This window comes from Phodopus roborovskii, unplaced genomic scaffold, assembly GCF_943737965.1.
Source record: "Phodopus roborovskii unplaced genomic scaffold, PHOROB, whole genome shotgun sequence".
Lineage (NCBI taxonomy): Eukaryota > Metazoa > Chordata > Mammalia > Rodentia > Cricetidae > Phodopus > Phodopus roborovskii.
The window spans coordinates 11738309-11765773 of NW_026126525.1; the positions used below are offsets into that span (position 1 = coordinate 11738309).

At 44.9% G+C, this 27465-nt stretch overlaps 1 protein-coding gene across 1 annotated transcript; it reads left to right on the forward strand.

The window, feature by feature from the left end:
- Nucleotides 1-2961: 2961 nt before the first annotated feature.
- On the forward strand, nucleotides 2962-26828 carry Ppef2 (protein phosphatase with EF-hand domain 2). Its single transcript, XM_051198582.1, has 16 exons — nucleotides 2962-3016; nucleotides 4401-4528; nucleotides 4699-4756; nucleotides 5870-6045; nucleotides 7148-7262; nucleotides 8164-8210; nucleotides 9592-9758; nucleotides 10271-10307; nucleotides 10389-10538; nucleotides 14386-14760; nucleotides 15358-15543; nucleotides 18201-18343; nucleotides 22472-22578; nucleotides 23769-23932; nucleotides 25291-25378; nucleotides 26575-26828. The coding sequence occupies exons 1-16, from the start codon at nucleotides 2962-2964 to the stop codon at nucleotides 26826-26828; spliced, it is 2250 nt and encodes a 749-aa protein (XP_051054539.1).
- Nucleotides 26829-27465: the final 637 nt, after the last annotated feature.

The following is a 27465-nucleotide window of genomic DNA, read 5'->3' on the forward strand; positions in this document are numbered from 1 at the left end:
GTAGGTACAAGCTGTCCTCTAAAAGCTCTTCAATCACAGTTTCCCTCTGAACCTAGCCCCCCCCATCCCGTGCAGTTAGGCACAGTCAGTAAACCCCACCATCCTCCAGTCCCCATTCTTGTCTCTATGGTAACAGGAAAGCACCTGTCACACCTGCCTTTTTACATGTGAGCTTGTGATCCAAGCTCAGGTCCCGCATGCTTCTACACTGAGCACTGTACCCATAGAGCCATCTCCCCAGCCTACAGGTTTGACTCGAGTTGTTTTTCTTGAAAAGTCTATTTTTGCTTTCTGTTTACTTTTTAATGACTTCATTTTCTCATGAGGACCCACATGTAATAGCTAATTTAGTTACAGTTCCTTTCTTACATTTTTCTTTCCATGTAAAAATTTTGAAACTATATCATTTGTTGATCTCAGTGATAAAGATTACTTTAAAAAAAAAAAAACCTAGAAGTTAAAAACGAAAGTTCACCTGTTAAACTAATAACTAGGCTCAATTCTGCTTAGCTTTTGAGATGAGATCCAACCAGACACATTTAAGATGGTATGGACATGAAGACAATGCAAATCTCATACTGTGGGTGGTGGCACATGCCTGTAATCACAGCACTCAGAAGCCTGAGTGTTGTAATTTTAAAAAGAAGCATGCAAGAGAAAGATGCCATGCAACAGAGCGCATGTGGAGGGTTTTTTGTTTTGTTTTTAAATTGGGGGAAAGTGGATGGGAAAGGGGGGAGGGGAGAGGGGAGACTGGATTAGCAGAAGAGACCGGAGAGAGGCAGAGACAAAGAGAGAAAGAGAGAGAAAGAAAAGGATGAGAGGCGGACAGGGCCCTTTTAAAAGGAACGTAGTGAATGTGCACAGGTGGTGCTCTTAGTGGCTGCAGCTGAGGGCGTGTCCTGTCAGAATCACAAGGACGGGCCAGTACAGATGCTTGAATACTAACACGGGGGAAGGAGGATTGTACTCCAGGTTAGCCTGGTACACAGGTCAAGACACAAAGAAGGGAGGGAGGGGGGAGGAAAGAAAGGAAAGAGGAGGAGGGAGTTGGGGGTTGGAGGGAGGGGAGCGCTCTCGCCCAGACCCATTCTTTAGTTTAAGAGTGGGGTGCACACCCTGGTCTTCACACACTCGCACTGTTTGAAGCAGACGAGAGCACAGTGGATGCACAGTTCTTTATGTGACTCACCTTGGGGACATTTTCAGCGCATTGCACACAGACTTGCCTGGCTCTTTGTCGTGTTGCATAGTATGCCACTGTTTTTATTGTTTTTATTATGCCAGAAATATTTGGTTGACTCTGAATGGAAATTACAAAAACACTTCTCATTTTATGGGGAGTCATATTTTGGGAGATTTTTCTAAGACAGCGCTCCACTATATAGACCAGGGTAGCCTCAACTTGTGGTTCTCCTGAGTGCTGGGATTACAGGCATACACCACCATGCTCAGCTCTGAACTTTTGAGGTTGTCATTAAAGAAAACGACTACTCTGCACTTTTCATGACAGTGGTACAGCTTTGACAAGTACTCCTGGTGTGTGTAGCCTTACCCACCCCATGACATCCCTGCAATGGAGTAACCCACGCTCAACACAGGGGAGGCCACGGGGCCCTAAGCAGGGATGCATGCAGCTCAGTAGCTCTGGTGCTATGTGGGCCGAACATCCCTTTATCCATGGTGACACGGTGTGTCACGGCATGGAGGACACCATGGCTCTCACCCCTCTTATTGGCCCATGGGAGTTATTACTTTTTTCCACACGGGAGCAGTGTTGCAAGGAGTGCTCTATAAGTTCACCTTTCCAGTTCGAACCTAGCCAGAACAGCAAAGCCATTTGTCTCTACGGATCCCACTACAGTTCTGTGCCTTGGGATCGCAGATGCAGACCTTCTTGTGTTTGTTCCCTCTTCTCTAGTCTCACTGTCTCCAGATTATTTTCCTCCATTTCTCAAATACCGGTGTGTGCATGTGCATGCCTGGGTGTGTGCAAGCATGTGTGCGTGCCTGGGCTTGTGCACGAATCAGTATGGATTCTAGTCCAAACCTCTCCTCTTCTATTCTGTGGTTAAATCGTTTTGATCAGCATCTAAGAAGCCAGGCATGGGTGGCACAGACCTGTAATCTCAGGCAAGAGGGTCACAAGTTTGAGTCCAGCCTGCAATATTTAACGTCTGAAAATGAAGGTAAAAGGGGGAGTTAGGATGTAGCTTGGTTGGTAGAGTGTTGGTCTAGCATGCATGAGGCCTGGCACCACACAAATGGATGTCATTGACACACACTTGTCATCCAGCACTCAGACAGCAAAGACAAGACAGTCAGAAGTTCAAGGTTATTCTCAGTTACACGGTGAGTTTGAGGTTAGCCTTGGATACATGACAGCCTGTCTCAGAACAGAACAAAATAAAAAAGTAAAAAGGTGCTGTGGATAAGGTAGAGTGTTTGTCTAGTATATTCCATGCCCCGAATTTAATTCCAGTGCCATAAAACAATAGCATCGCTGGGCGGTGGTGGCACACACCTTAAATCTCAGCATTCAGGAGGCAGAGGCAAGGGGAATCTCTGTGAATTTGAGGCCAGCCCAATCTATCTAGAGAGTTACCAGGACAGCCAGTGCTACATAGAGAAATCCTGTCGGAAAACAAAACAATCTTGCAGATGAGAGGAGAGCTATGGTTTGTAACGGGATGATGGAGAGTGTGAAAAACCTTTGAAACCTCAAAAAACTATGGCGTGTTTCTAGACCACGGAGGAAAAGCCAGTAAAGAGGGGAAACCGGAGGGAGAAAGGATGACAAACCCCTGGGTACCAAGCCCAGAGAGGAGCGGATGCTTTCATGGGGTTCATAAGCAGTTTGTCCATCTCCCTCTGACGATGCGCCTTCCTTCTGTCAGCAAACGCCTCACTTCCCCAGATCTGCTTGCTGTCTGTGACCTGCAGGAGCTCTGCACCTCAGCCATGGGAAGCCACTCCTCCAGCCAACATCACTTTGCTTTTCAGAACGCTGAGAAAGGTACTCGCTTCCCACTTCAGAGCGAGGCTTGGTGCCCAAAGTCCATGCATGCTACATGGGGCGGAGCTCCTAGGGGTGGAAGCAGAAAGCCATTGATTTGTCCTCAGGCCACCTCTTAGAAATATGCTCAGCAAACCATATGAGATGATAGAACTAAAATGTCCCTGGCAGTCGCTGTTGTCTCAGAGTTTATCCAGAGTGTACACAAGTGGATAAAACGGGGCTGGGCAAAGAGGGAAATGTAGAGGTCAGCGGGGAGGAAAAAGCTGATGCCCATTCATGGGATGAAATGGTTTAAAGTGAAGGAGGTGGAGAATTAAAGAGGGTGGAGCTGTTGAGGCTGGCAGAAGCCATTGCGGTCCAAATCTTGCAGGATTGTGTTTGTTTGTTTGTTTGGGGTCTTCAATGTACAGACAGTGTAGCTCTGGCTGCCAGCAACCTGCTATGGACCATGCTGGCCTCAAACTTGCCACAACTCTCTTGCCTCTGCCTCCCAGGGGCTGGTATTGGAGACATGTACCAACATGCCCAGCCTTCTGTAGGACTCTAAATTATTCCAAGGGCATGAAACAAAAGAATTCAGGATAAGGAGTTCTGTAACAATATTTTTAGCTCTCCAAAATAACCCTGGCTTCTGTAAAGAAAGGATTGAAAAGAAGGCAGAAAGAAATGAATTTTTAGAGCTACTAAAGCCATCTGTATTAGCTACTTTTTTGCATATACATGACCAAATACCTAACAGAACAAATTATTATTATTAACATTGACAGAGTCTCACTATGTCCTGGAATTCACTCTGTGGACCAGGCTGTACTGGGACTTATAGAGATCCGCCTGCCTCTGCCTCCCAAGTGCTGGGACACATGTGCTACCCCACCTGGCTGTCCCACACAGCTTCTTGTCAGTTAATCATTCTTTTGTTTAGCAAAGGACCCATAACACTAGCATACAGATGCAGTCACTCTGATTGTGCCAAAAAGAAGCAGGGAGGTGTTTCTTTAGGTGAAAAAATGAACTTTCTTGACTTAATAAAGTCAAAGAGCACAGACAGGGTCATTACTATTCCTGGTTTCAGGCATCCACCAAGTAACTGTAAATGTTTCCATTCGGATAGGGGTCTGAGGTGAAAACATTAAAAAGTGAAAATCTAATAAACTGCCAGGGGTTAGTAGCATCAATCACAGCAGAAATTTGGAGGTATGGTGAGATGGGCATAGAGGACAAACCTCTGACCAATGGTAAGAACGATGCTTCCTCCTGGCATTTCTGGGTAGGGACAACACCATTTTTTGATTGGACAAGGTCTGCACACTATCCTCTTTTGCTTCCTGCTCCATCTCTGGGAGTTCCTGCCCATGGAACTGTATCTTTGTCCATGTTACAGCCTTCAAGGCAGCAGCCCTGATCCAGAGATGGTACCGTCGCTACATGGCCCGCCTGGAGATGAGACGGCGATGTACCTGGAACATATTCCAGTCTATAGAGTATGCTGGACAGCAAGACCAGGTCAAGGTATGCTGGAATGCCAGCAGGGACGGGCAACTGCCTGCCAGCCCCAGAAGCAGGCGTGGTGCTAGAAGGTTCAGCTGATCAGGACCACTCCTAGATTCCCTTTCCCTTGTTTTTTTGTTTGTTTGTTGTTTTGTTTTGTTTTAAGCTAACCTTGTCTGGGTTTTCCACAGCTCCATGATTTCTTTAGCTACCTTGTGGATCACTTTACCCCCAGCAGCCACCACGAGAGTGAGTATGAGTTGCCATGTGACATGATCTGCTCTCTGAATATCACAGTGTCAGTGTGGGTGGGGCTACACAGAGGCTGGAATGGGGAATCTGGTCAGAGTTCAGGACTGAGTGAGATGGTTAGCAAGTGAGTGACAGGAAACTTTTAACCTGGGCTCTCCTATAGCATACCTGGAGACAAGAGTTTAAGTAAAAGGGGTTGGTTTATTAAATGGCGGGAAACACTGGAGGCGGGAGGGGGTGGATCAGGATCAGGATGGAGGGAGACACAGGAAATGGGAGAACAGATTGCTAGTCAGTAACTCATGGTTCCTGGGAAATGAACCTCCAGACACCAGGAGCTTGGGGCAATGTCAGCCTGGGAGTCCCCCGTTGAAGGCCTCCTGGAGAGAAGAATGGCTGGATGGTTGACTCTATAGCCTTTCTGGTCTGCCAGACCAGAGGTCCCCTGAAGTCCAGGAGGGAAACCCTGGGCCTAAACCTTCAGAGCCTGGCAGCTGGAGGAGGCTGCCATGCTGGGAATGGTCTGAGCCCTGCTGTGCCCACTGAATGAGGTAAATGGCTGAGAATCTGTTCTTCCTTGCCTTTGCTCTGGCCTTCCTCCTGCCTTCACAGGCCTCTGCATTTCTGGACTTTCTCTGGCCAACCTTTTGATTATTTAAAAAGGAAGGAAGAAAGAAAGATTTATTTTAAAACATGTGTAAATGTATTTATGCATGCGTGAGTGCAGGTGCCCAAGGAGGCCAGCAGAGGGCATCAGATCCCCCTGGAGCTGGCTTATAGGTCATTGTGAGATGCCAGAGTGCTAGGAGTCTAAGTCAGAACTTCTGGAAGAGCAACATTAGGAGCAAGCACTCCTAACTGCTGAGTCATCGTCTCTCCATCGCCTATTTCTGGTGAATTTTAAAAAGTAAATATAGACTAGATACCACGTAATGACTGTACTGTCACGGAAATAAAACCTTCCTCCTGTGTCCCTTACTGTCTCACTTTGGTTTCCCTGTCATACCCCGGGCTGGAGCCAGTGCCAGAGAGGCGGGGTCCCACTGCATTAATAGTCCCACGAGGTCTGTTCCTAAGCTGGCCCGCCTTTGCCTTCTGTGTCTGGACTAGGGGACTTCCTGAACCGCATGTTCACGGAGGACAGATTTGCTCAGGATGTGGAGACCGACAAGGGCGATGACTACGAATCCATAGAGGTGCCTGACAGCTACACTGGGCCACATCTCTCCTTCCCACTTCTTCCTGACCACGCCACTGCTCTGGTGGAAGCGTTCAGGCTGAGACAAGTAAGCCTAAGTGGAAATGCGGGTCCCTGCAGGCTCGCATTCACCAGTAAGGGCAGACCAAACCAGGCCAGAAGTATAGCCAGGCTCCTGAGGTTCATCCGCAAGTCTCTTAAGATTGTTCATTCAGCCTGCAGGCAGCCGGTGAGGGGTGCTGGGAGATTTCACACTGATCTGAGCACTGGGGCCGCAGCTGCCTTCCTGCAGCTGGCATTCTAGTTGTGTAGGAAGACAAGTAATAGACCAATGAGAGCTCTGGGAGAGTGGGCAGGGAAGACAGCCATTTTACAGTCAGGGAAGATGTCTGCCAAAGGTCCGGGGTGGTAAGGGATACACCTGAACTATCTGGTAACGGAATATTCTAGACAGAGGCAAGGGCAAAGGCCCTGAGAAAGGATCTTCGTGGACTGTTCAGGAACTTCGAGAAGGCCACTGTGGTTAGCAAGGAGTAGTCCAGGGGACCAGTAAGAGATGCAGTGGCAGAAGCCATGGCCTTCCAGTTTGCTCTTTAAAATAGCGGGACCCCACGACTCACATCTTTAACCTGGGTATTTGGGAGGCCGAGGCAGGCTGCTCTCTGTGAGTTCCAGGCTGGCTGGGTCTACAGAGTGAGTTCCAGGACAGCCAGAGATTCATAATGAGAACCTGCCTGGAGTCATAATAAAATCACAATGCTTGCTGAGGTTGAGACTGGCCTGCAGAGCCGTGAGAAGTGGCTCAGATCTGAGAGGCACATGGTTCACAATCCTTCCACTCTTTGACAAGGTGGAAGTGGTGTGGGAGTTGGGGTGCTATTTCTAAGCAAAGGCAGCAGGATCGGTCCCCACTATTAGCGAATGTGCGTTGATTCATACCATGCTACTCTAGATATGCACTGCTCCCAAGGGGCAAAGAAGAGTTTTACATACTAGACAGGAAAGAGGAGGTGACTCGATGTTTGCAGAAGGGACAAAGGGGAGGGAAGAAAAGTGGAAATGAAAATAGGGCTGAGTGGAAAGGATCCACGGTTTACTGAGTTCCTTTTGGGGTCTGGGGTGGCTGGGAATTCACCAGCAAAAGTGGGGCCACCGGTGTTGTCTTCTGTCCCTTTCCTTCTTCCCAGTAGCAGCTCCATGCTCGATACGTCTTGAGTCTTTTGTATGAGACCAGGAAGCACTTGGCCCAGCTGCCCAACATCAACAGGGTCTCAACCTGTTACAGCGAGGAGATCACAGTGTGTGGTAAGTGCCTGTGTGAGCTGCCTTGCCTGGCTAGACACAAACCAGAAAACACTGCCCTAGAGAGGGGCCAGGAGAAGGAGCTGGCAGTTCGAGCATGATGACATGTGAAGGGCATGTCAAAGTGTCTGTCCTTCAGCTGACCATTTACACACTTGTCCCACGTGTACTTAAAGGAGACAGGGTTCAGAGAAGCAATCCATAGTGACTCAAAGTGTGTGTTCCACACTGAGAGCAAAGTCACAGCAACAACCCCACCCAGCCTTTTGTATGAGCAGACGTTTTATTTCTTGGTACTTGAACAAGGCTTATGGAGTTATTCGTTCCATACACACACACACACACACACACACACACACACACACACACACACGCCTCCCACGGAGAACCCTAGTAGCCAGTCTTCTCCATGTGGACAGGAGCTCACACTCCAGCTGAGGGAGAAGCACATGGGGGAGGGGCGGGGGGTGGCTGTGAACTGTTCCGAGCGATAGGTCTTGCTCAGCCTACAGGGATTTGAAAGTTAAACATCGTTGTTTCAACATGTGAACAGATTTCTTATTACATCTGGATTTGGTAACTTCTCTTGAATAACCTCCCAACACTGGCCCAAAAGCAGCTTCTGACTTGAGTGGGGTGGGGTTCCCAGCTCTCACCCTTACCACCCTGCATTATCCTCTCCATCTTTGCTCCAGCAGCAACATGGATTGTTTACTGTTTTTGAGAATCATGAAAAGCAAAACAAAACCAAAAGAATCTAAGGTTGTCTGCATTGAGGTGAAATGAAAGTCATTGCCCCCAAACTAATAACCGTTGCTTTCTTCACTTGGTTGGGTTCTTCTAGGCACAGTATTTTTCTTGTTAAAGAAGGGTCAGTATGAACTAACATTCTTTTTCCTCTCAGGAGATTTACATGGCCAACTGGATGACTTAATATTTATCTTTTATAAGGTATGAACATTCAAATTAAGTTACTTTCTTGCTCTGAGGCTTAATTTAAAAGTTCAGATATGTCCTTTCCACTACACAAATGCTTAATCATTTGGATTTTGAAAAAATATCATACACACACACACACACACACACACACACACACACACATACATACAACACACACATTACATATAGCCTGCATGTATTTAAGTGTATCACATGCATGCAGTGCCCATGGAAGCCAGAAGGGGGCGCTGGATCCCTTGGAACTGAGTTACAGGTGGTCGTGAGCCTCTGTGTGGGTGTTGAGAATCAAACTTGGTTGGTCTAGAAAAGCAGCCAGTGCTTCTAACCTCTGAGCCATCTCTCCAGCCCCAATTGCTTGGGTTTTTAAAATATTATTTTAAATGATGTATATGTCTGTACAATACATGACATAAAAGTTTGCCTTGCTTTCAGTTCTAGTTTACTTCTGTAAAATTTACCCAAACATTATAATGATAAGCAGTTGGTGCCATAATTAAGCAAACTGATCTTCTATTTTTCCAAATAAAGACGAGTACTATGGAAGCAACCAAAGTTTGTTTTTTATATCACATTTAGCTATAAGGTAGAATGCAAAGTGCATATTCAATATTTTATTAGTACAATACTTGTATGTCTACTATAGTTCCAAATATCATATATATAACAAAAAGAATATATATATATATATATTTTAATTAATTTATTTATTTTGTATAGTGTTCCGCCTGCATGTGTCCCTGCAGGCCAGAAGAGGGCACCAGATCTCATTACAGATGGTTATGAGCCACCATGTGGTTGCTGGGAATTAAACTGACCACCTTGGGAAGAGCAGCCAGTGCTCTTAACCTCTGAGTCATCTCTCCAGCCCTATTTTTTAAAGTTTTTAAAAATATTGTCTCATGTGGACCAGATTGGCCTTCTAATTCTCTATGTAGCCTTGAACTCCTGATCCTTCCTGCCTCCACCTTCCAAGTGCTGGGATTACAGGGGTGTGCTAGCATGCTCAGCCTGGTACTGTCTTACTTAATGAGTCCATGGCAGTCATTATGACTATTGTTACTGTCATTATGTACCTGAAACTTAAAAATTACTTCCATGTCACAAGCCTAGCACCCTTTGCTCCATACTGCATGGCAACACTGTGCTCTGCGTCAAGTGTCAGTTTTGATGACCATCTCCTATCCTCCGCTCCTTTAGAAAGGAAATATAGCACAATGGAAAACATCTCCCCTTTGCTGGTGTTTCCCATTGGAGGAACCCGTGGATCACAGGATTGGTGCGTCTGACATAGCAGTCAGATGCCTGTTGCCTTAACCTCGTGTTCTCTTCCCTTCCTCCACTGCCTCTTTCTGGATTCCTCTTCGGATGGAAGAATGGTCTACCATCCCCAGAGAGGGCATACGTGTTCAACGGTGACTTCGTGGATCGAGGCAAGGACTCAGTAGAAGTCCTGATGGTCCTATTCGCCTTCATGTTGGTTTATCCCAAAGAGTTCCACCTTAACAGAGGGAACCATGAGGATCACCTGGTGAACTTACGGTACAGGCACAGGCACACCGGCTGTCGGGTGCTTGCTTTAGTTGTAAAAAGTTACTTGTCCAGCATTCTTGCTTCAGATGCCTTTTAAGCACAGTTTCCCTAGGCTAGGGCTGTAGCTCAGTGAAGGAGCACATGTCTAGCAAGCACAAAGCCCTGGGTTCAATTACCAGAAAAAATAAAGTTCTCTGATTTCTGAAAGAACACACAGTACATGATATGTTAAAATTCCACATTATTTTACTATTGTCATAAGAACATTATATTTTTAACGTATTAGTATTTTTAGCTTGTAAACAGTAAGGATTCACACAGATTGTAGTAAATCTAGAAAAAAAAGAATAGAATTTAAGAACCTCATAATTTTTCTACCCAGAAATAATGGCATAAGTGTAAAGTTTCTATCTCTATTTTACATATTCTAAGGGCACAGAAATAGAGTAGTATTTTTATATAATGTGGTCATGCTATGACTTCTGTCACTAAATGCACCTTTATGTGTGCTTTGTGTCCAGATACGGCTTCACCAAGGAAGTGATGCATAAATACAAGGTGCGCCCCTTTCAAAGTCAAACTTTCCCTTCCCTCAGACTGGGGCCTGGGAAGCTAAACATCTTGTTGGTATAATTTCAGATACATGGGAAGAAGATCCTAAGGACACTTCAAGATGTCTTCTGCTGGCTTCCACTGGCCACACTGGTGGATGAGAAAGTCCTGGTTCTGCATGGAGGGGTCTCAGACAGGACTGACTTGGAACTTCTGGCTAAATTAGACAGGCACAAGGTACTGATTCATGAGCCGATACAAATCTCACCTTCTGTCTAGTCACACTGTCAATGGAAAATAAATGTTACCTTGCATGGTGACTGGTGAGAATGTGGAGAAAGGGCAGGGGGTTCAGAGGGAGCAAGTGTGCGGTAATCCGTTAGTAATGTCTGCCATGAACACACAGGAGGGGAATGGCAGCCATGCTGTGTGTTTGCCATCCTTGATTTAGATAATGCTAATTATCTGTCCCTTAATACCGTCACCTGAAGAGCCTTTTATTTCCCAAATAATTCATATCCAAATCATCTTGAACTAAATCCAACCCATGTGTATTCAGCAGTATTTTTGGTTGACCATCTGCTCAGCAAGCAAATCTGAGTTTCTGTCCTGGGAGAAACAATGGGGAGACAGAGCTGGGAGGAGAAAGTCTTTGCCATTGTTCAAGTAAAATTGTGTTACCTGAGTAGGCAAAGCCCAGCCTGAGCAGTGAGGCAGAAAGGGTTAGAAATCATGCTTCTTCTGCTTAGAGTTTGTGACCGAGAACAAGCTAACTTCCTGTGACCTTGGATTAGGAGATATGAATAGACTAGGTTACTGGCATTGTGAAGATTAAATGTAACTATGTTAAATATGTTACATATGCCTATAAAATAGTACTTACACCTGGCTGAAGTGATAGTAAGATCCAAATGCCTGTGTTAAATGTTTATCTCTTTCTTGTGTAAATGAAGGTCTATTGCAACATCCCAAAGTCTTAGGGACTTGAAAATCTTTTTGTTTGTTTGTTTTTCTTTTTCCATACAGGATTTCTTTGTGTAGCCCTGACTGTCCTGGAACTCCCTCTATAGACCAGGCTGGACTTTAACTCACAGAGATCCACCTGCCTCTGCCTCCCAATGCCCAGCAGTAACTTGGAATCTTGCTTATTGGCCACAGGGCATAGCGATCCAAGATGGCTGCTTTCATTCCCATCATCCTGATCACATTCTACTCAATTAAAAAGAACAGAAGGAGCCAGGCAGTGGCACATGCCTTTGATCCCAGCACTTGGGAGGCAGAGGTAGGTGGGTCTCTGTGAGTTCGAGACCAGCCTGGTCTACAAGAGCCAGTTCAAGATAGCCTCTAAAGCTACCAAGAAACTCACCGACAAACAAACAAAAACCCTAAACAGAAGAAGGCAGCTTTTTGTGTTTTGTTGTTGTTGTTTGTTTTTGTTTTTGTTTTTTTAATGAGCATCCCCTGGCACCAAGTATTTATCTTCCTATCTAATTGAATTGACAAGAACTTAGTCAAATGGCTACATTTGCCTGAAAGAGAAGTTTGCAAACGCAGTCTTTAATTCAGGGAGCATGACCATTACTGAAGATTAGGGAGAGAGAGACGAAGACAGGACTAATTAGGGCAGCAACACAGACTTAGTTTGTTCTGTTGGCCTCCCAAACTTCATCAACACACAGGATCAGGCTCGTGACCAAGGGCTACATGGAGCTCATACAGTGCTTACATTGCCTCTGCCTCCCCAGTGCTGGGACTAAAAGCATGTGCCACCACCACCCGGCCCACACTTAATTTTTAAAATAAGATTTCTTTGGTTATTTTTTAATATGTTTCAGAGTTTTGCCTGCATGTATGTATGTGCACAATGAGTGTGCTTGCAGATGTTGGGTATTGGATCCCCTCAGACTGGAGTTTCAGATGTCTGTGAACCACCATGTGGGTGCTGGGAATTGAAACTGGGTCCCCTGCAAGAACAGCAAATGTTGACATGTCTCTCCAAGCCCCCATATTTAATTTTAGTTGGCCCTCCCAGCCATCTCCTCCTTCCTCCATATCCCTGCTCCTACCCCTACTTATCTTCAGAGTGTGGGGGCCTAGAACCTAAAGCCAGTTTTTGTTTGCCTGGCACCTGACCTTTTTTTTCCCCCCCCAGTTTTTTGAGACAGAGTTTCATCTGTGGCTTTGGAATCTGTCCTGGAACTTGCTCTGTAGACCAGGCTGGCCTCGAACTCATAGAGATCCACCTGTCTCTGCCTCCCAAGTGCTGGGACTAAAGGTGTATGCCACCAATGCCCGGTTGGCACCTAACTTTTTAAAGCTTGATATTTCACAAACTTTGAGCTCAAACCTTCTGTTGAGCTGTATTTCCATCTGGAGGTAGAGACAGCAAGCTGCAGGCAGGAGAGCCAATTATCTCGTGGAGAGAATCGTATGTGATGGTGAAAACTGAAGTGGGAGGAACTTTGGAAAGAGTGGAAGGAACAGTTTATTTTCATGCCTTAGCACATGCTAACTTCCTAACATTTGGTTGGCAAAGTCCTGTGGCGGGGCTGGCACAGTAGTCTGTAAAACCTAGGGAGCCCCTGGGTGGAGAGTTGGGGAGGGAGCTCCAGTCAGACTAACTGAATCAGTTCAGTGCAGGAAGTCTTGGTATCTCTGAGCCTCAGTTTCCTTGGCTGTCTGTAAATGATGCTCCCGTAGAGCTGGTAAGAACGGGGTTGACTTAGTAAACTGTGCGGAATAGCACCTCACCGGAAAGATGCAATACACTGGAACTGAAAGTCTCCCTAAGAACCGAAGTTAGAGACACTTCTAGGAGCAGATGAGAGGTGACAGGGTTGTCACTGATGGCTGGTTTTTGCTGTGAGAATGCAGTGAGAAGGGGCTGACTAGGAACCAGGTGATCTCAACCTCCTTCGAAACTGTTAGGAAAGGACTTGGAAGCACCTGTCCAAAGTCGTCACAGCCTCATTGTCTCTATGCAATGTGGACTCTTTCCAAGCCACATTTGTCCCTTTTTGTACATCGTTCCTGCATCTATTTGCGTGGGGAGGGAGTGGGATCCTCCCATTCTGTGCACACGAGCTCACAGATTTCTCAGTTGTGTGTGGTCTCCTGGAGGTGGCCTCCTTAGCCTTCCCGATAGCCTCAGGGAAGGTCGTCTTTGTGTATACTGTCATGCAGACCACCACGCAGGTCCCTGCATTCTTTCTATTTATTTTTCAAGTCGGTCCTAGCACCACGGTGACTGAGTCGGCGACGGCTCAAGCTGAAAAGGGCTTCAGCTTCCTCTCTCTCCCCTGTCCCTCTGCAGCAGGTAGGGTCACAGCATTTATGGTTACGGTTACGGTTACCTGTCCTGCGAGTTCCCTTTTCTCTGAGCTGCACAGCAGCCTATCAACCCACACAATCCAGGACTTGCAGCAGATGGCGCCAAACCCCTGCACAGCATAGATTATTTGTTTCCCTATGTGCCCTGTGTCAGAGGTACAACCTGTCTGAATATGTTTTATGCACTGGTTTTGACTTTGCATCGCTACTGTTCATTCACGGGTATTATTAAGTAAAAGAATGGTTCCTTAAAAATAGCGTGGTAATGCTGTGACTGTCCACCAGAAAACCTTGGCTATACATCTGATGGGGTAGACAGTGTGTACAGCATGGATGCACTACACACAGGGGTGACTCCCATAGCACAATTTTCCGCTGGAGATACAAAATGTTACTATGCAAAAATATGTTAAACATGAATAATTTAAGCATGAAACCCAACAAAAAAAAGACATAAGCCTGCCAATCACGTGTATGTTGTATGCAATTTCTGTTACAAGTTCTGAGGGTTGCTCTCAAGGTTGTGCTTTTCTAAGCCCAGGAGACCTGCATTGAATAGCAGGTTTGTGGACTGCAAAGCCTGCAAGGTTTAGGACTGACCTGGATGTGGAAATGGTAGTCTGAAAGGACTTAGCATTTCATTCTTGCAACTCTGTGTGTGTGTGTGTGTGCGCGCGCGCGCGCGCGCGCACCTATTTATTTATTTATTTATTTATTTATTTATTTATTTATTTATTTATTTGAACATGTTTAGATTGTTTCTACCCTGAGGTGCAAAGTGAGAAAGGAGAGTGAGAATCAGGAGGAGAAGAGGAAAGTCAACCAGACAAACTCTGGACAGAGACCCACTCCATGGTTCCTTCCCCAAAGCCGATCTCTGCCCTCTTCGCCTTGTCACCTGGGCTCTGGCCTTAAGGCCTCCAAAGCCTGTCGGTCCTGCAGCATTCCCTGCGGCTCAGTTGAGCAGTCCCGGCAGGTGCGGCGCTCTGTGGACCTGGAGCTGGAGCGATGCAGGCAGCAAGCGGGCTTCCCAGGGATCAAAGAGAAGGGGGAACCCTTGCCCTCAGCCCCTGACTGTGATGCTGATGCAGGAGAGGTACTGGAGCCCACTCAGGAGGAGTGGAAGCAGGTGAGTGTGGCTAACTGCTGCTTCTGAGAATATGTCTGTCATCTGAGGGACCAACACATCAAAACTCCTGTATGAATGTGGAAGGTTTCCCAAGGCCCCTCGGAAAGGATAAAAAAAGTGGGTACCTTGTGTGTGTGGGGGGGTGCTGCCAAGGTATGCCATTAAGCAAACATGCCACACAGAGTTAGTGCAAAAGGTTTATTGGGGGAGGGGAAGAGTGAAAGGCGTGTTGGAGTAGGACATGACAGGCAGACAGGCAGACAGACAGACAGACAGAGAGGGAAGAAACAAGTGGCTCAGTGGCTAAGAGCACTGTGGGTCACTCTTGTAGAGGACCCTGGGTTTGATTCCCAGCATGTGTAAGGTATCTCAAAACCATCTGTAACTCCAGTCCCAGGGAACCCAACAGTGTCTCTGGTCCCCCTGGCCAAATAAAACCTCAAAATATAAGTATGTGTCAAATATTGACTGCATAGAAATCCATTTCATTTCGTGTTACTTTTTCCTTCTCTTCCTCCCTCGCTGCTGCTTCCGCCCCCTCTGCCTTCCTGTTTTCCCTGCGAATGACTGAGTGGATGTGGACCTTGGTCTTCCTAGGTTGTCGATATTCTATGGAGTGATCCCATGGCTCAGGAGGGCTGCAAAGCCAACACTATCCGAGGAGGAGGCTGTTACTTCGGGCCTGATGTGACAGAAAAGTTGCTGGAGAAATACAAGCTGCAATTCCTGATTCGTTCACACGAATGCAAACCTGAAGGCTATGAGTTCTGCCACAACCGCAAGGTGTGTTGAGCCTCTGTTGGCATCCATGTTTGTGACTTAGAAGTGGTCTAAAGAGCTCCTCCCAGGAGCTGACAGTCAACTGTGCCTAGGATTTGCCCAAGGCAGCTAGGTCCTTTGTGTGTGTGTGTGTGTACGTGCATGTGTAGGGGTGTATGTGTGTGTGTGCATATGTGTGCATGTGTATGTGTGCGTGCGTATGCGTGTGTGTATGTGTGAACATGCATATGTGAGGGTATGTGTGTGTGTGTTTGTGCATGTGTGTCCATGTGTGTGTGTGTGTGGTCTGTATGTGTGTGCGCCTGTGTGTGTACATGCATGTGTGTGTATGTGTGTGTGCACGTTTGTGCGTTCATGGGGGTGCATTGTGAGTGTTCACATTTGCATATGTGCATGTGGAGACAGCAAGTCAGCATTGGGTACCCTCTTCAGTTGTTTACCACATTTGTTGAGCCAGGCCTCTCACTAAGTCTGGAACTCACCAATTCATTTAGACTGGCTGGCCAGTGAGCCCCAGGGGTCTATCTATCTCTACCTCTCCAGCACTGATATTACAGATGTGTGTACCACTAACCCAGCTTTTTATGTGGGTGCTGGGGAGCTGCCTTCAAGTCCTCATGTTCTATGCAGCAAGTAGTCTACCAAACAGAGCCATCTTCTCAGGTTTGACAATCCTTTACCTCCGAATTTTACCACTTTTTTGTTTTGTTTTGTTTTTGACAAGTGGTCGCTCTACGTAGCCCTGGCTATCCTGGAACTCATTATGTAGATCAGGTAGGCTTCGAACTCCCAAGCTTTGCCTACCTCTGCTTCCCAAGTCTTGGGATTAAAAGCATCACTACACCCAGCTTTTAAGTTTTTAAATTTGATTTGTAGTTACTGCTTCCCAAAAGCCTGAGAGAAAGAGACAGGTAAGACTCTTTTTGGTTGATGGACATCAGAGGCCAGTGTTTCTCCAGACGTATCTTTACCCCTAAGTCACATGATTTGCAGTCAATTACCCAAAACATCCCTGTGAGGCACTGGATTTTGGCACTGTCCAGGCAGATGTTTGGGATCTTGTGTGTTTGGGTATCTCCAAAATGCAATAATGTAAGACTCTGTGTTCCCAGAAACCTTTTTCTGTGGGAGAATAATGGATTCACAGCTAATGAATAGAAGAAACATTTGACTACATGGCTATCGTGTTACTTTGTTACAAGGCTCCAAGAACATTTTCTTTCCTATGTTCACTGTAAATCTTTTTTTAACTTTAATAAAGTTATTGCCTCATTTTATTCTGAGTTGAAAATATTTTAAATACAAATCAAATTAGTATTAAGACCATCAAGTAGGATTTCTTTGGAACAATTTTTAAGTTTTTCATTCTTTTTTTAAATTTATTTTTGACATTACGATCCTGGTTCCCCCTCCCTCCTCCCTATCCCACCTCCCATCATCTACTGAGTGAGGGTAAGGCCTCCTCTAGGATGTCAACTAAGTTTGTTCCTTCACCTAGTTGAGGCAACCAAGTGCCACCCCCCCACATGTCTAGGCTGAGCAAGGTATTTATTTCTCCGTAAAGAATAAACTCTACAAAGTCAGTTTATGCATTATACAACACCACTGTCACCTGTATTCAGGGTCCTAGTTCAGTCCTAGGCTAGCTTTCTCACTAGCTCAGGTCAGCTGACTCTGTGGGTTTCCCCATCATGGTCTTGACTCATTTGTTCATATGATCGATCCTCCCTCACTTTGAGGAGTGTACTCCACGAGATTGGTCTCATGGTTAGTTGTGGATTTCTGCATCTGCTTCTCTGTTTCTCGAAGAGGGTTCCTGAGGTTGTGGATTGTAGTCTGGTTATATTTTGCTTTATGTCTGGTATCCACTTATGAGTGAGTGCATGCTATAATTGTCTTTCTGGATCTGGGTTACCTCACTCAGGATTTTTATTTATTTGTTTGTTTGTTTCTAGTTCTGTCTATTTGTATGCCAATTTAAAGATGTCATTGTTTCTTACCCCTGAACTCCACTGTGTAAATATGCCATGTTTTTTATCCATTCTTCAGTTCAAGGGCATCTAGGCTGTTACGAATAATGTTGCTATGAACATAGTTGAGCAAATGTCCTTGTGATGTGAGTGTGCCTCCTTTTGGTATATGCCCAACAGTGGTGTTGCAGGGCCTTGGGGTAGATTGATTTCTAATTTTCTGAGAAATCACCATAGTGATTTCCACAGCAGCTGCACAAGTTTGCACTCCCACCAGCAATGGAAGAGTGTTCGCCTTTCTCCACATCCTGTCTAGCATAAGCTGTCATCAGTGTTTTTTATCTTATCTATTCTGATCCATGTAAGATGGAATCTCAGATTTTGATTTGCATATCTGTGATGACTAAGGATCCTGAGCACTTTGTTAAGTGTCTTTCAGCCATTTAAGATTCTTCTGTTGAGAATTCTCTATTCTGATCTGCATCCCATTTTTTAATTACTATTCTAACAGCATTGAGGACAGAGAGAGGGGTGTAGGGGGAGGAGGAAGGAGGAAAGGAAAAGATAAAAGAAGGAAGGGATGAAGGGAGGGAGGGGAAGAAGCTGAGGGTGAGAAGCAGCCCCACTGTGGCTTGAGGATGAAGGTTCTTCAGTGTGCATAAATTCTGCATCTCTTCTGTTTTCATTCAGGTGTTAACCATCTTTTCTGCCTCCAACTACTATGAAGTTGGCAGTAACAGAGGTGCCTATGTCAAACTGGGACCAGCCCTGACTCCCCATATTGTGCAGTATCAAGCTAACAAGACGACACACAGACTAACCATGAGGCAAAGGTAAGATTTTCGAAGCATGGTTAGCAGAAAAATAATTTTTCCAAGAGGTGGTGGTGCATGTCTTTAATCCCAGCACTCTGTGGGGCAGAGGCAGGCAGATCTCTGTGAATTTGAGGCCAGCCTGGTCTACAGACTGAGGTCCACGACAGACAGGGCTGTTACACAGAGAAACCCTGTCTGTCTCGAAAACCAAAACCAAAAGAAAGGGAGAGGGAGGAAGAGAGAGGAAGAAAGAATTTTAGTGCTTAGAAACATTAGGTGTCATTATATTTATTCAAGTTCTGTAGAACAAATTCAGAATTTACTAAATTTATATTTAAATCTAGAATAGACATTATACCAGAGTCCCTCCCTTGGTCTTCTTGTCGTTGTTTATTTTGTTGCTCAATTTCTTTTTTCTTATTGAGACTGAGTCTCACTGTGTGTAACCAGGAACTTGCTATGTAGACCAGCCTGGCCTTGAACTCATAGAGCTCCACTTGCCTCTATCTCCTGACTGGGATTAAAGGTTTATGCCCAGCACTGATTTCTTTTCTTTCTCTCTTTATCTTACTTTATTTCTTCCTTCTTTCCTTTTTTTTTTCTTTCTTTCTTTGTTCTTCTTTTTTGAGGCAGGGTCTCATGTAGTCCAGGCTGGCCTCAACCTCACCTAAGACAAGAATGACCTTTATTTTCTGTTCCTTCTGCCTCTGCCTCCCAAGAGCTGAGAATAGAAGCAGGTGCTATCATGCCTGTCTGGTTCCATTTTCTGTTATTATAATGAAAATATCAGATGCATGGCATTTACAAAGAAAGTGATCTTATTTAGCTTACAGCCTTGGAGGCTGGAGGAGTAAGATTGGGCAGCCTCTTGGTCTGTCCTTATTTGGTGAAGACCTAAGTGCAGATGGCATTTCATCAGGGCTAAGGACTCAGGGAAAGATCACAGCTTGAGATGGAAGGCAGGTGAGGGAGCAGCCTTAGGTTTCGCCTGTTTTAATAGCTCTCTCATAGAACTCAGTCAAGAGTCCTATGAGAACTGCTTTCTTTAATCTTGCACATGTGTGTGAATGTGTGTGTGTGTGTGTGTGTGTGTGTGAGAGAGAGAGAGAGAGAGAGAGAGAGAGAGAGAGAGAGAGATGACCTATGTACCTTGTTCTCAGCCCACCCACCAAAAGTCCCATCATCATTTTGTGGTCCAAGTCCCCAACACATGGACCTTTGGAGAACAACTCCCCAGTAAACTGTAGCTCCCTGCTTCTTGACACCCTCCGTACGTTCACTCTCCTGTCACTGATCCAGGTATCAGGCCACTACGTCCTTTCAATGTTATTCTATTTCCTGCTACCCAGGAAGGGTTTGTGTTACCCCAAGTCCTTCACCTGGGGAACTTGGCAAATAGATTCCAGAGCACAGGTCTGTTGACAGAAGGAAGCATGGGATAGAGTTTGACTGGTTCTGTTGAGATGCTTTGGAGTTCTAACCCTAGTTGAGAACTTAATATATGTTGAGAGTCATAAAGAATTTACATATGTCATCTCACCCTGAGTTTCTGACACGTGCCTATTTCATTTTATCAATTTTGTGTTGATGGATGAATTCACTAAGCCACAGAACTTAGCTAGCCTGAAGTGAGGTGGGCAGTGTGCTCCCCGGTGGTCTGATTGCCGTGTTCAGGGTTTGATAACTATTCATTATTGCCTCCCATGGAGAAGAGGGCCTTGGAGTAAATGAGTGCTTGCAGAGGTCCAGAGTCTACTGAACAGTCTTCTTTAATTATTCAAACTACACAAAAAATCCAAATAGACAAAGTTAGAGCAAATCAAGTGGGCAGAGATTTACAATATTAAAGATGTAGCATTGACTTTGAGGCCAATTCAGAAAGAAGTGTGACATAAAATGTAAACTTCCCACAGACAATCAACTCCCCTAAAAATCCAAATCATCCTTGGAGCTTTACTAAAAAACAAAGCAAACTGGAAGCCCAGACACTTGAGCTTCACACAGGGCTACTCAGCTGCTCCAGGGGAATGGATCCAGCACAGGAAGGCTATGATTTTCTAGGACTTAGCTGTTATCACTACAAAGGAGTCACCGTGGCGGACTCTATCAAGAGTGCTTTAATAAGATCAAGTAGAATTCCACTCATGGTAAACAAATAAGTACTTGCCCAATTTCCCCCAGAAGCCACTATCAACAGCATCAGCCACCTGGAGCACAACAGCTAACTTAGAAATAAGTAAGAGACTGTCCCAAAGCCTCAAGGCCATCAGCTCTCATTCAGAGGAGCCCCATTCACAGTTCATTTATGGTTTAAATTCACCTCTTACAGAATAGTCAGCCTGGGTTTCAGTTGGCAAGGCCACGGCATCGTGTTGTAATGATGCTACTTACTTCAGTGGGTATGAAAGAGGATCTATGCAGAGCTGGCAGGATGGCTTGGTGTATAAGGACATCGGCAACCAAGCCAGACAACCTCACACACACACACACACACAGTTGATATAGAGCACCTCATCCATCCAGAAGGTTGTCCAGGCATTGCTACCCCAGGTTCCTGCATACCTGTCAACGCCTATTGTTTACAAGATCATCGTTCAAATGACTTCACTAGCCTGTTCTTTGTAGAGTCTATAGATCTGTTAGCTTCTGATAAAATAACAAATTCTAGACAAAGCTTGTGTGCTTATACACCCATAAAATTTGGACCAAGTTTTAGATAGCTCACAAAGGGTTAATGGAACCCATGTATGGATTGCTGGTTAAATAGCTTAAATTGCAATGAACAGCTCTTTTCTAAAAACAAACAAACAAACAAACCCCCAAAAAACTCTAACCCTTTTTTTTCTTTTTTGCATGAATGTCTCAGGTAATCCAGGCTAGCCTTGAACTTTGTAACCCAGACTAACTGTTGGGAATCTCCACCCAGCTCCACTCCTTCCATTCCAGCTGCCCCCCCCCCCCCCCCAGCCCCTGAGAAAGCCTGCCATTGGCAGCTCCTTCCCTGGAACTGCCTCAAGACTGCCTACAGGCTGTTTAAGACCAGCCCACAGATCTGCCATGTGCTCTCCCTCCTGCCTTCCCCACAGTCAGCCGAGTGGTCTGCTCTGCTTTGCTATGTTTATTAAACCTGGGTTTATTAACTCAGATTGATTTGGCTTATTGCATTGGCGGGGGAACCCAATAACCGCAGATCCAATACTTATTACTAACCTTGAAATGAACCTTCTTTCTGCCAGTATCACTACACTGGGCCAATGAATACTTTTATCAAACATAACAAAAAATACTTTTAAAAATAGTTATCACTTAAAAAGAAAGATTAGCTGGTCATTATTTATAGAATGGTTGGCTCTTCGATAAGATATTACAAGTTAAGTACATTTGTTTTTTTTTTTTTTTTTTAATCTCCTTTTTATCTCTTATCCCTTCAATTGTAAATATTTATTGAGTTTCTACTTTGGGCCAAGTACTATGTCCAGAATTATTTGATTGACCCAATAAATATGAGAAAATTGGGTTAGTCCCATAGTTTGTAATTACAACATTTACCTAGCATGGGCAAAGCTTGATCATAACACTCTCTTTCCCATCAAAGAATAGTTAAAAAAAAAACAAAAAACAAAAAACAAAAAAAACAAACAAACAAACTTGAATTAGTGAATTTTTTGTTTTTATGTAAATCTCATTTTCTGCTTAACATAATAAAATATAAGGAAAACATGAGGATCTAGTGTGATAACAAATGGAATATAAAAAGTTGGTGCCTTTTATACCTGTTTTATGGATGGAAGTAGTCAGGCATAGTTTGCTTAGAGTTCTTGACGGCAGAGATGATCTTCTCCAGACCTGAGCGCGCGCGCGCGCGCGCACACACACACACACACACACACACACACACACACACACACACACACACACACACACACACACCACCCTGGAGCAGGAAGGAACAGTGTCCCCCAGACTGGTCCTGTTCACATACAATTAGGGAAAGTAGGGGACAGAGGGAGAAATAAGAGATTGAACACTTCTCTTTAAAGTAGAGCTCTCGGGAGCTTGATGCACTGAATGAGCAGAGGAACATTCAAGAACCCAGGACTTATCTTAGATTCAACTTTCCACAAACCCCTTTTCTCTGGCTTACAGGATCAGCAGGGTGGAGGAGTCAGCCCTGAGAGCCCTGCGGCAAAACTTATTCGCTCATTCCTCAGACCTGCTTGTGGAATTTAAGAAACACGATGCGTCTGAGAGCGGTAAGGACAAAGGAAACACAGCTAGGCAGGCTGTGCAGGGTGGGCATGCGCAATGCTGCTGGGGGAGGTGAAACACCTATCTACAACTGCTTCTGCCTTCTTCAGCTTATGTCATCTGTGAGAGCGGAGGAGCGAGCGAGACAGACAGACACACAGACAAGTAGAGAGGGACAAAGCGACAGACAGACACAGAGACACAGAGAGAGACAGAGAGGGACACACAGAGACAGAGAGAGACACACAGAGAGAGACAGAGAGAGACACACAGCTCATACAAGAAAGGACTGGAGTCAGCCCCGGACACCCCAAGACCAAGTTCTGGCATGAAGGAGATTTATTTGCCCCAGGGGACAGAGGGCAGGGCATAAGAGACAAGGACAGGAGACAGAGGACAAGGGAGAAGGGAAAAGGCACAAGGGAGAGGGAAGGGTATCTGTCCTGGAGAGACAAAGGACTGACTGGATACAAAGGAGACATGCAGCTCATTGGAAAATGCTGGTTTATAAAGGGAAAAGGAGAAACCCTGTGTTAGGATGAGCTGTTTAATTGTAATTGGGCATGTTTATTAGGGTAGCCAAAAGGAGACTTTGTAGCTGCACTTTAATACTTTGATAGCTGGACCTTGATAATCATCCCCAAGAGGAGGAAGTGTCCAAATAAGGGAATAGACGTTGGTGGTATCCATGGTTTAGCAAGGAAGAACGAACGTGAGAAGTACCAGGTCTGCCAGAGTCATGTTTGCCATGTTTGGGCCTGTTAGAGAGCTCGTCAATACATACACACATATACACACATACCTACACATGCACATAAAAACACATACATAATACATGCATATACACACATTTTATATTATTTACAATAATCTTCATGTACTCAAGTTTAATAAATAAAAGAATACATAATTAAGTTCTCATTATAGGTGAACACAAAATTTTATAGCACGTTTGGCATATTTGCTTTGTTGCCTATCTGAAATTCAAATTGGCCATCTTACACATCATCTGGCAAGCCTTGTTTCCAGTCAGCTCTGCCATAACCTACAAAAGTAGTGGTGATGCCCTCTCTTCCTGCTACCCACCTATAGTTCAAGAATGTCAGAATCAAAATGTATGCACTGCATGCACGTCCTGCTGGACGAGAAACTGAGCTTCTAGGTGGCAACTCAACAGGCCACAATGGTTCTGTAGGTGTGATCACCCTGAGTGACTGGGCACTCGCCGTGGAGTCTGTATTGCACCTGGGATTGCCATGGCGGATGCTACGGCCACAGCTGGTGAACAGTTCGGTGGATAATGTGCTGGAGTACAAGTCTTGGTTGGAGAGCTTGGCCAAAGAACAGCTGAGCCGAGAGGTAAGTGTGTGGTGGTGGTGATGGAGAGTACACTGTAGCCTTAGTTCTGAAACAGCTATTTAGGGCCCCAAAGGCAGGATGTGTGTGGAAAATAGAAGTAATATTTTCTATGTTCCTGTGTGTCAGACTGTGTGTTCTGGGAATTTACAAAGCTGCCTCAACTGACCCTCTAAATACCCTAGAGGCAGGTGTTATCCAAGTTATTAGACCCTAGAATGCATTGCCTGTATAGCTTAAGACATTAGCCTGGGGTTATAGAATTTCTCAGCTATGACTCAGGCTTGGGTTAAGGGTGTACTCTGTGGAAAAAATGTATGCTTAGCATCTCCAAAGCCCTGGATCAACCTTCAGCATCAAAACAGAACAAAAGCAAGCTCAAGTCTACTGACTTTAAATATCATTTTTTTCCTTAACACTGTGACACTTCCTCTAAGTTAAAACACAAGCAAATAAAAAGTTACTGACAATGCCATTTAAGTGAGATGTTCTGTTATGTGCTCTTGAAAAGACATCTTTGTTGCAACATAATTCACAAGTTGTGTATGCACTTGTCCCTCATGAGGAGGACATGTATGGGGCTGGGATGCTCAAATCCCTTATGTAAAACAGCACAGCTATACACATCCTCCGGCAGACTTCAATTTCCAGATTACTTATAATATCCAATGCAATGTGAATGTGATGTAAAAATTTGTAGTACTGGATTGTAGAGGGAGTAATGATGGGGAAAGTCTGTACATTCTCAGTACGGACACAATTTTCATTCATGGATACTGAACCTCTGGATGTGAAGGGATGACATTTGCAAATCTGTGCAACTATCCACCACAGTCAATGTCATTTACCACAAATGACATTCATACTTCACTCTAGTGTAAGGAGTAGGGTTTTTCCTCCCACCGCTGGTCTTGTCCCACTGCTGCGCCAACCCAAATTAACACACAGAGACTCTGTATATGATATAATTCTGTTGGCCAGTTACTAGTTTCTTATCGGCTAGCTCTGTCTTAATTATTAACCCATTTCTATGTATTTCCACGTGGTCTTACCAGCGAGAGGCGGCTGGTGGTTCTGTTCTCTCTAGACTCTCCATCTTGACTCCTCCTTACCACTTCCTCTTTTCTCCTAGTCTCCTAGTCCCTCCTACCTTCCTTTCCTATTGGCCAACAGTGCTTTATTCATTAACCAGTATGAGAAACATATATACATAATGACATCTCCCATCAACTCTAGTGAGGTGAAATAATGAAAACAGCTTTGGTCTTTTTCAAGATTGTATAATTGTCAGAGTTCACTGAGGTTAACTATACATTAGGGCCAAAAAAAAAAAAAAGGTGTTTTGTTTTTAATTCTTACAGAACATACAGTCGAGTCTTCTGGAAAAACTCTATCGAAACCGATCCAACTTGGAGACAATTTTTAGGATCATAGACAGTGATCACTCAGGTAAAATGACTCATTACCCTGTCACTGTAGCTGTTGAGCTGTCCCCAGCAGAAGGTTTTGAGATTTATTTATTGCATCAATGGTCTGGGTGAGATTTATTTATTATCTATTTGAGATGGAATCTTCCTGCATTCCCCAGCCTGGCTGTAAACTCTTGGGCTCAAGCCATCTCCTTGCCTCTCTGCTTTAGTAGTCCCAGATTATAGCATGTACTGCCATTCCTGGCCTCATTGGGTGATCTGGAATCTTTGTTCAAAACAAAACAAAACAAAATCAATTGAAGACCAATGAGATGGCTTGGTGGGTAAAGGATGCACTTGCCACACAGCCTGACAATCCCCAGGGCACACAGTGGAAGGAGGGGAGAGAACTGACCCCTAAAAGTTGTCCTCTGCCCTCCACATGCAGACTGTGGCACACGTGGACATGAGTATGCAAAAGTGTGTGTGTGTGTGTGTGTGTGTGTGTGCATGCGCGCGTGCGTGCGCACACACAGAGACACTACCAATAATAAGAACAATGAAAACAGCTTAGTTGATGTGAGTTGAGGGTAAACAGCAGTAGAATCCTTGCCAGCATTGAGAGGTGGCCTGGGTTCAACTTCCAGAACTACAGAAAACCAAACCAAAAATAAACTTCAATGGACTGCCCAGGCATGGATCCAAGGGCTCTTGTTATGTTATGACCTGTTTTGCTTTTGAGGTGAAGGCTCAGTACACTACCCAGGCTGGTGTCTAAGCCCTGGGCTCAAGCAAACCTCATACCTCTATATCCCAAGTATTGAGCACAAGTGTGCCCAGCCTAAATGCATTTTGTAAGTAAAATAAATAAGCATATGTCAGGGATAAGTTAGCATAAGACTTCCATGACTGACATTTGGGGAAGTATAATGTATTTTGAGCAGTTCCTTTGTGTATTGTATATACCTGGCTTTTATCCACTAGACACCCATAGCACCCACTCTCCTGTAAACAAGGTCTCCCATGTTGCTGAATGTTCCTCTCTCCCAGGGAGCACAGTTGCTCCCAGCTGAAATGCACTCATGATCCACGCTTTTCTGTGTGGGACTTCATACTTCACCCTCTGCTTTGGGGTCTGCGTCTGCCAGCTAGTCCGGGAGCAGGTTTCCCTGTAGGCAAGTTAGATGACACTGGCACTGAACACTATGAGCTCACCAACTTCTTCCCTCTCATAAGGGTTTATCTCCCTGGACGAGTTCAGACAGACTTGGAAGCTCTTCAGCTCCCATATGAACATCGACATCACAGATGACAACATCTGTGACCTCGCCAGGAGCATCGACTTCAACAAGGACGGCCACATCGACATCAACGAGTTCCTGGAGGCCTTCCGCCTGGTGGAGCAGTCCTGCTCTGAGGGCCATGCCTCTGCTTGCCTGCAGTCCACAGAGAATGCTGAGAATGGTGGAAGCAGCCCTGGTACACGCTGAGGACAGCCTGGTCTTTATCACTTCCAGTGCCTATAGGCAATGACAAGCGTAGGCCTCCACATAGACTTGGAGGGCTTTAGGGTGAGAATTTGCTACCAGATGGCATTGGAATCAAGAATCTACTGCAGATTTGCTGGTGGGTGGGCTAGGTGGTGTGTGTGTGTGTGTGTGTGTGTGTGTGTGTGTGTGTGTGTGAACGCATAGTGGTCCTAACCTCATCTCAGAATCTTTACAAAATAGAACTCAGGTGTAGGTATATTTAAACCCTAAAATATACTCTAGTTATCACTGATAATTTAACACCCTCATTGCTTTAATTTCACATCTTTTATTTATTGTTTTAAAATGTCAAGCTGGTGAGAGAAAGTTTTTTTAATTGTATATAATCCTATGACTCAAACATACATTTTTTTCATTTTGTACTTTGTCTTCATATAGCTATAGAGCTTCTCTGATTTTATGTTCTCCTTTTTAATTAAATGACATTTAGTTGTACATGCTTTCCTGTGCTGCTGTATATGCTCCACAGCTATCATTAATCATTGTATAATTTTCTCTCAATTGAATATTCTATAACACCTTTGGTTCCCATCTAGTAAACAGACATATTGCTTAGTTTTTTTTTTTAGTAAATAAC

What these genes read in the sequence shown, in the direction of transcription:
- Ppef2 (XM_051198582.1), top strand. Translation starts at nt 2,962, where the DNA reads ATGGGAAGCCACTCCTCCAGCCAACATCACTTTGCTTTTCAGAACGCT. An exon ending in TTTTCAGAACGCTGAGAAAG is followed by an intron (nt 3,017 to 4,400) that starts GTACTCGCTTCC and finishes TCCATGTTACAG; the next exon opens with CCTTCAAGGCAGCAGCCCTG. An exon ending in CTAAATTAGACAGGCACAAG is followed by an intron (nt 10,539 to 14,385) that starts GTACTGATTCAT and finishes GAACATGTTTAG; the next exon opens with ATTGTTTCTACCCTGAGGTG.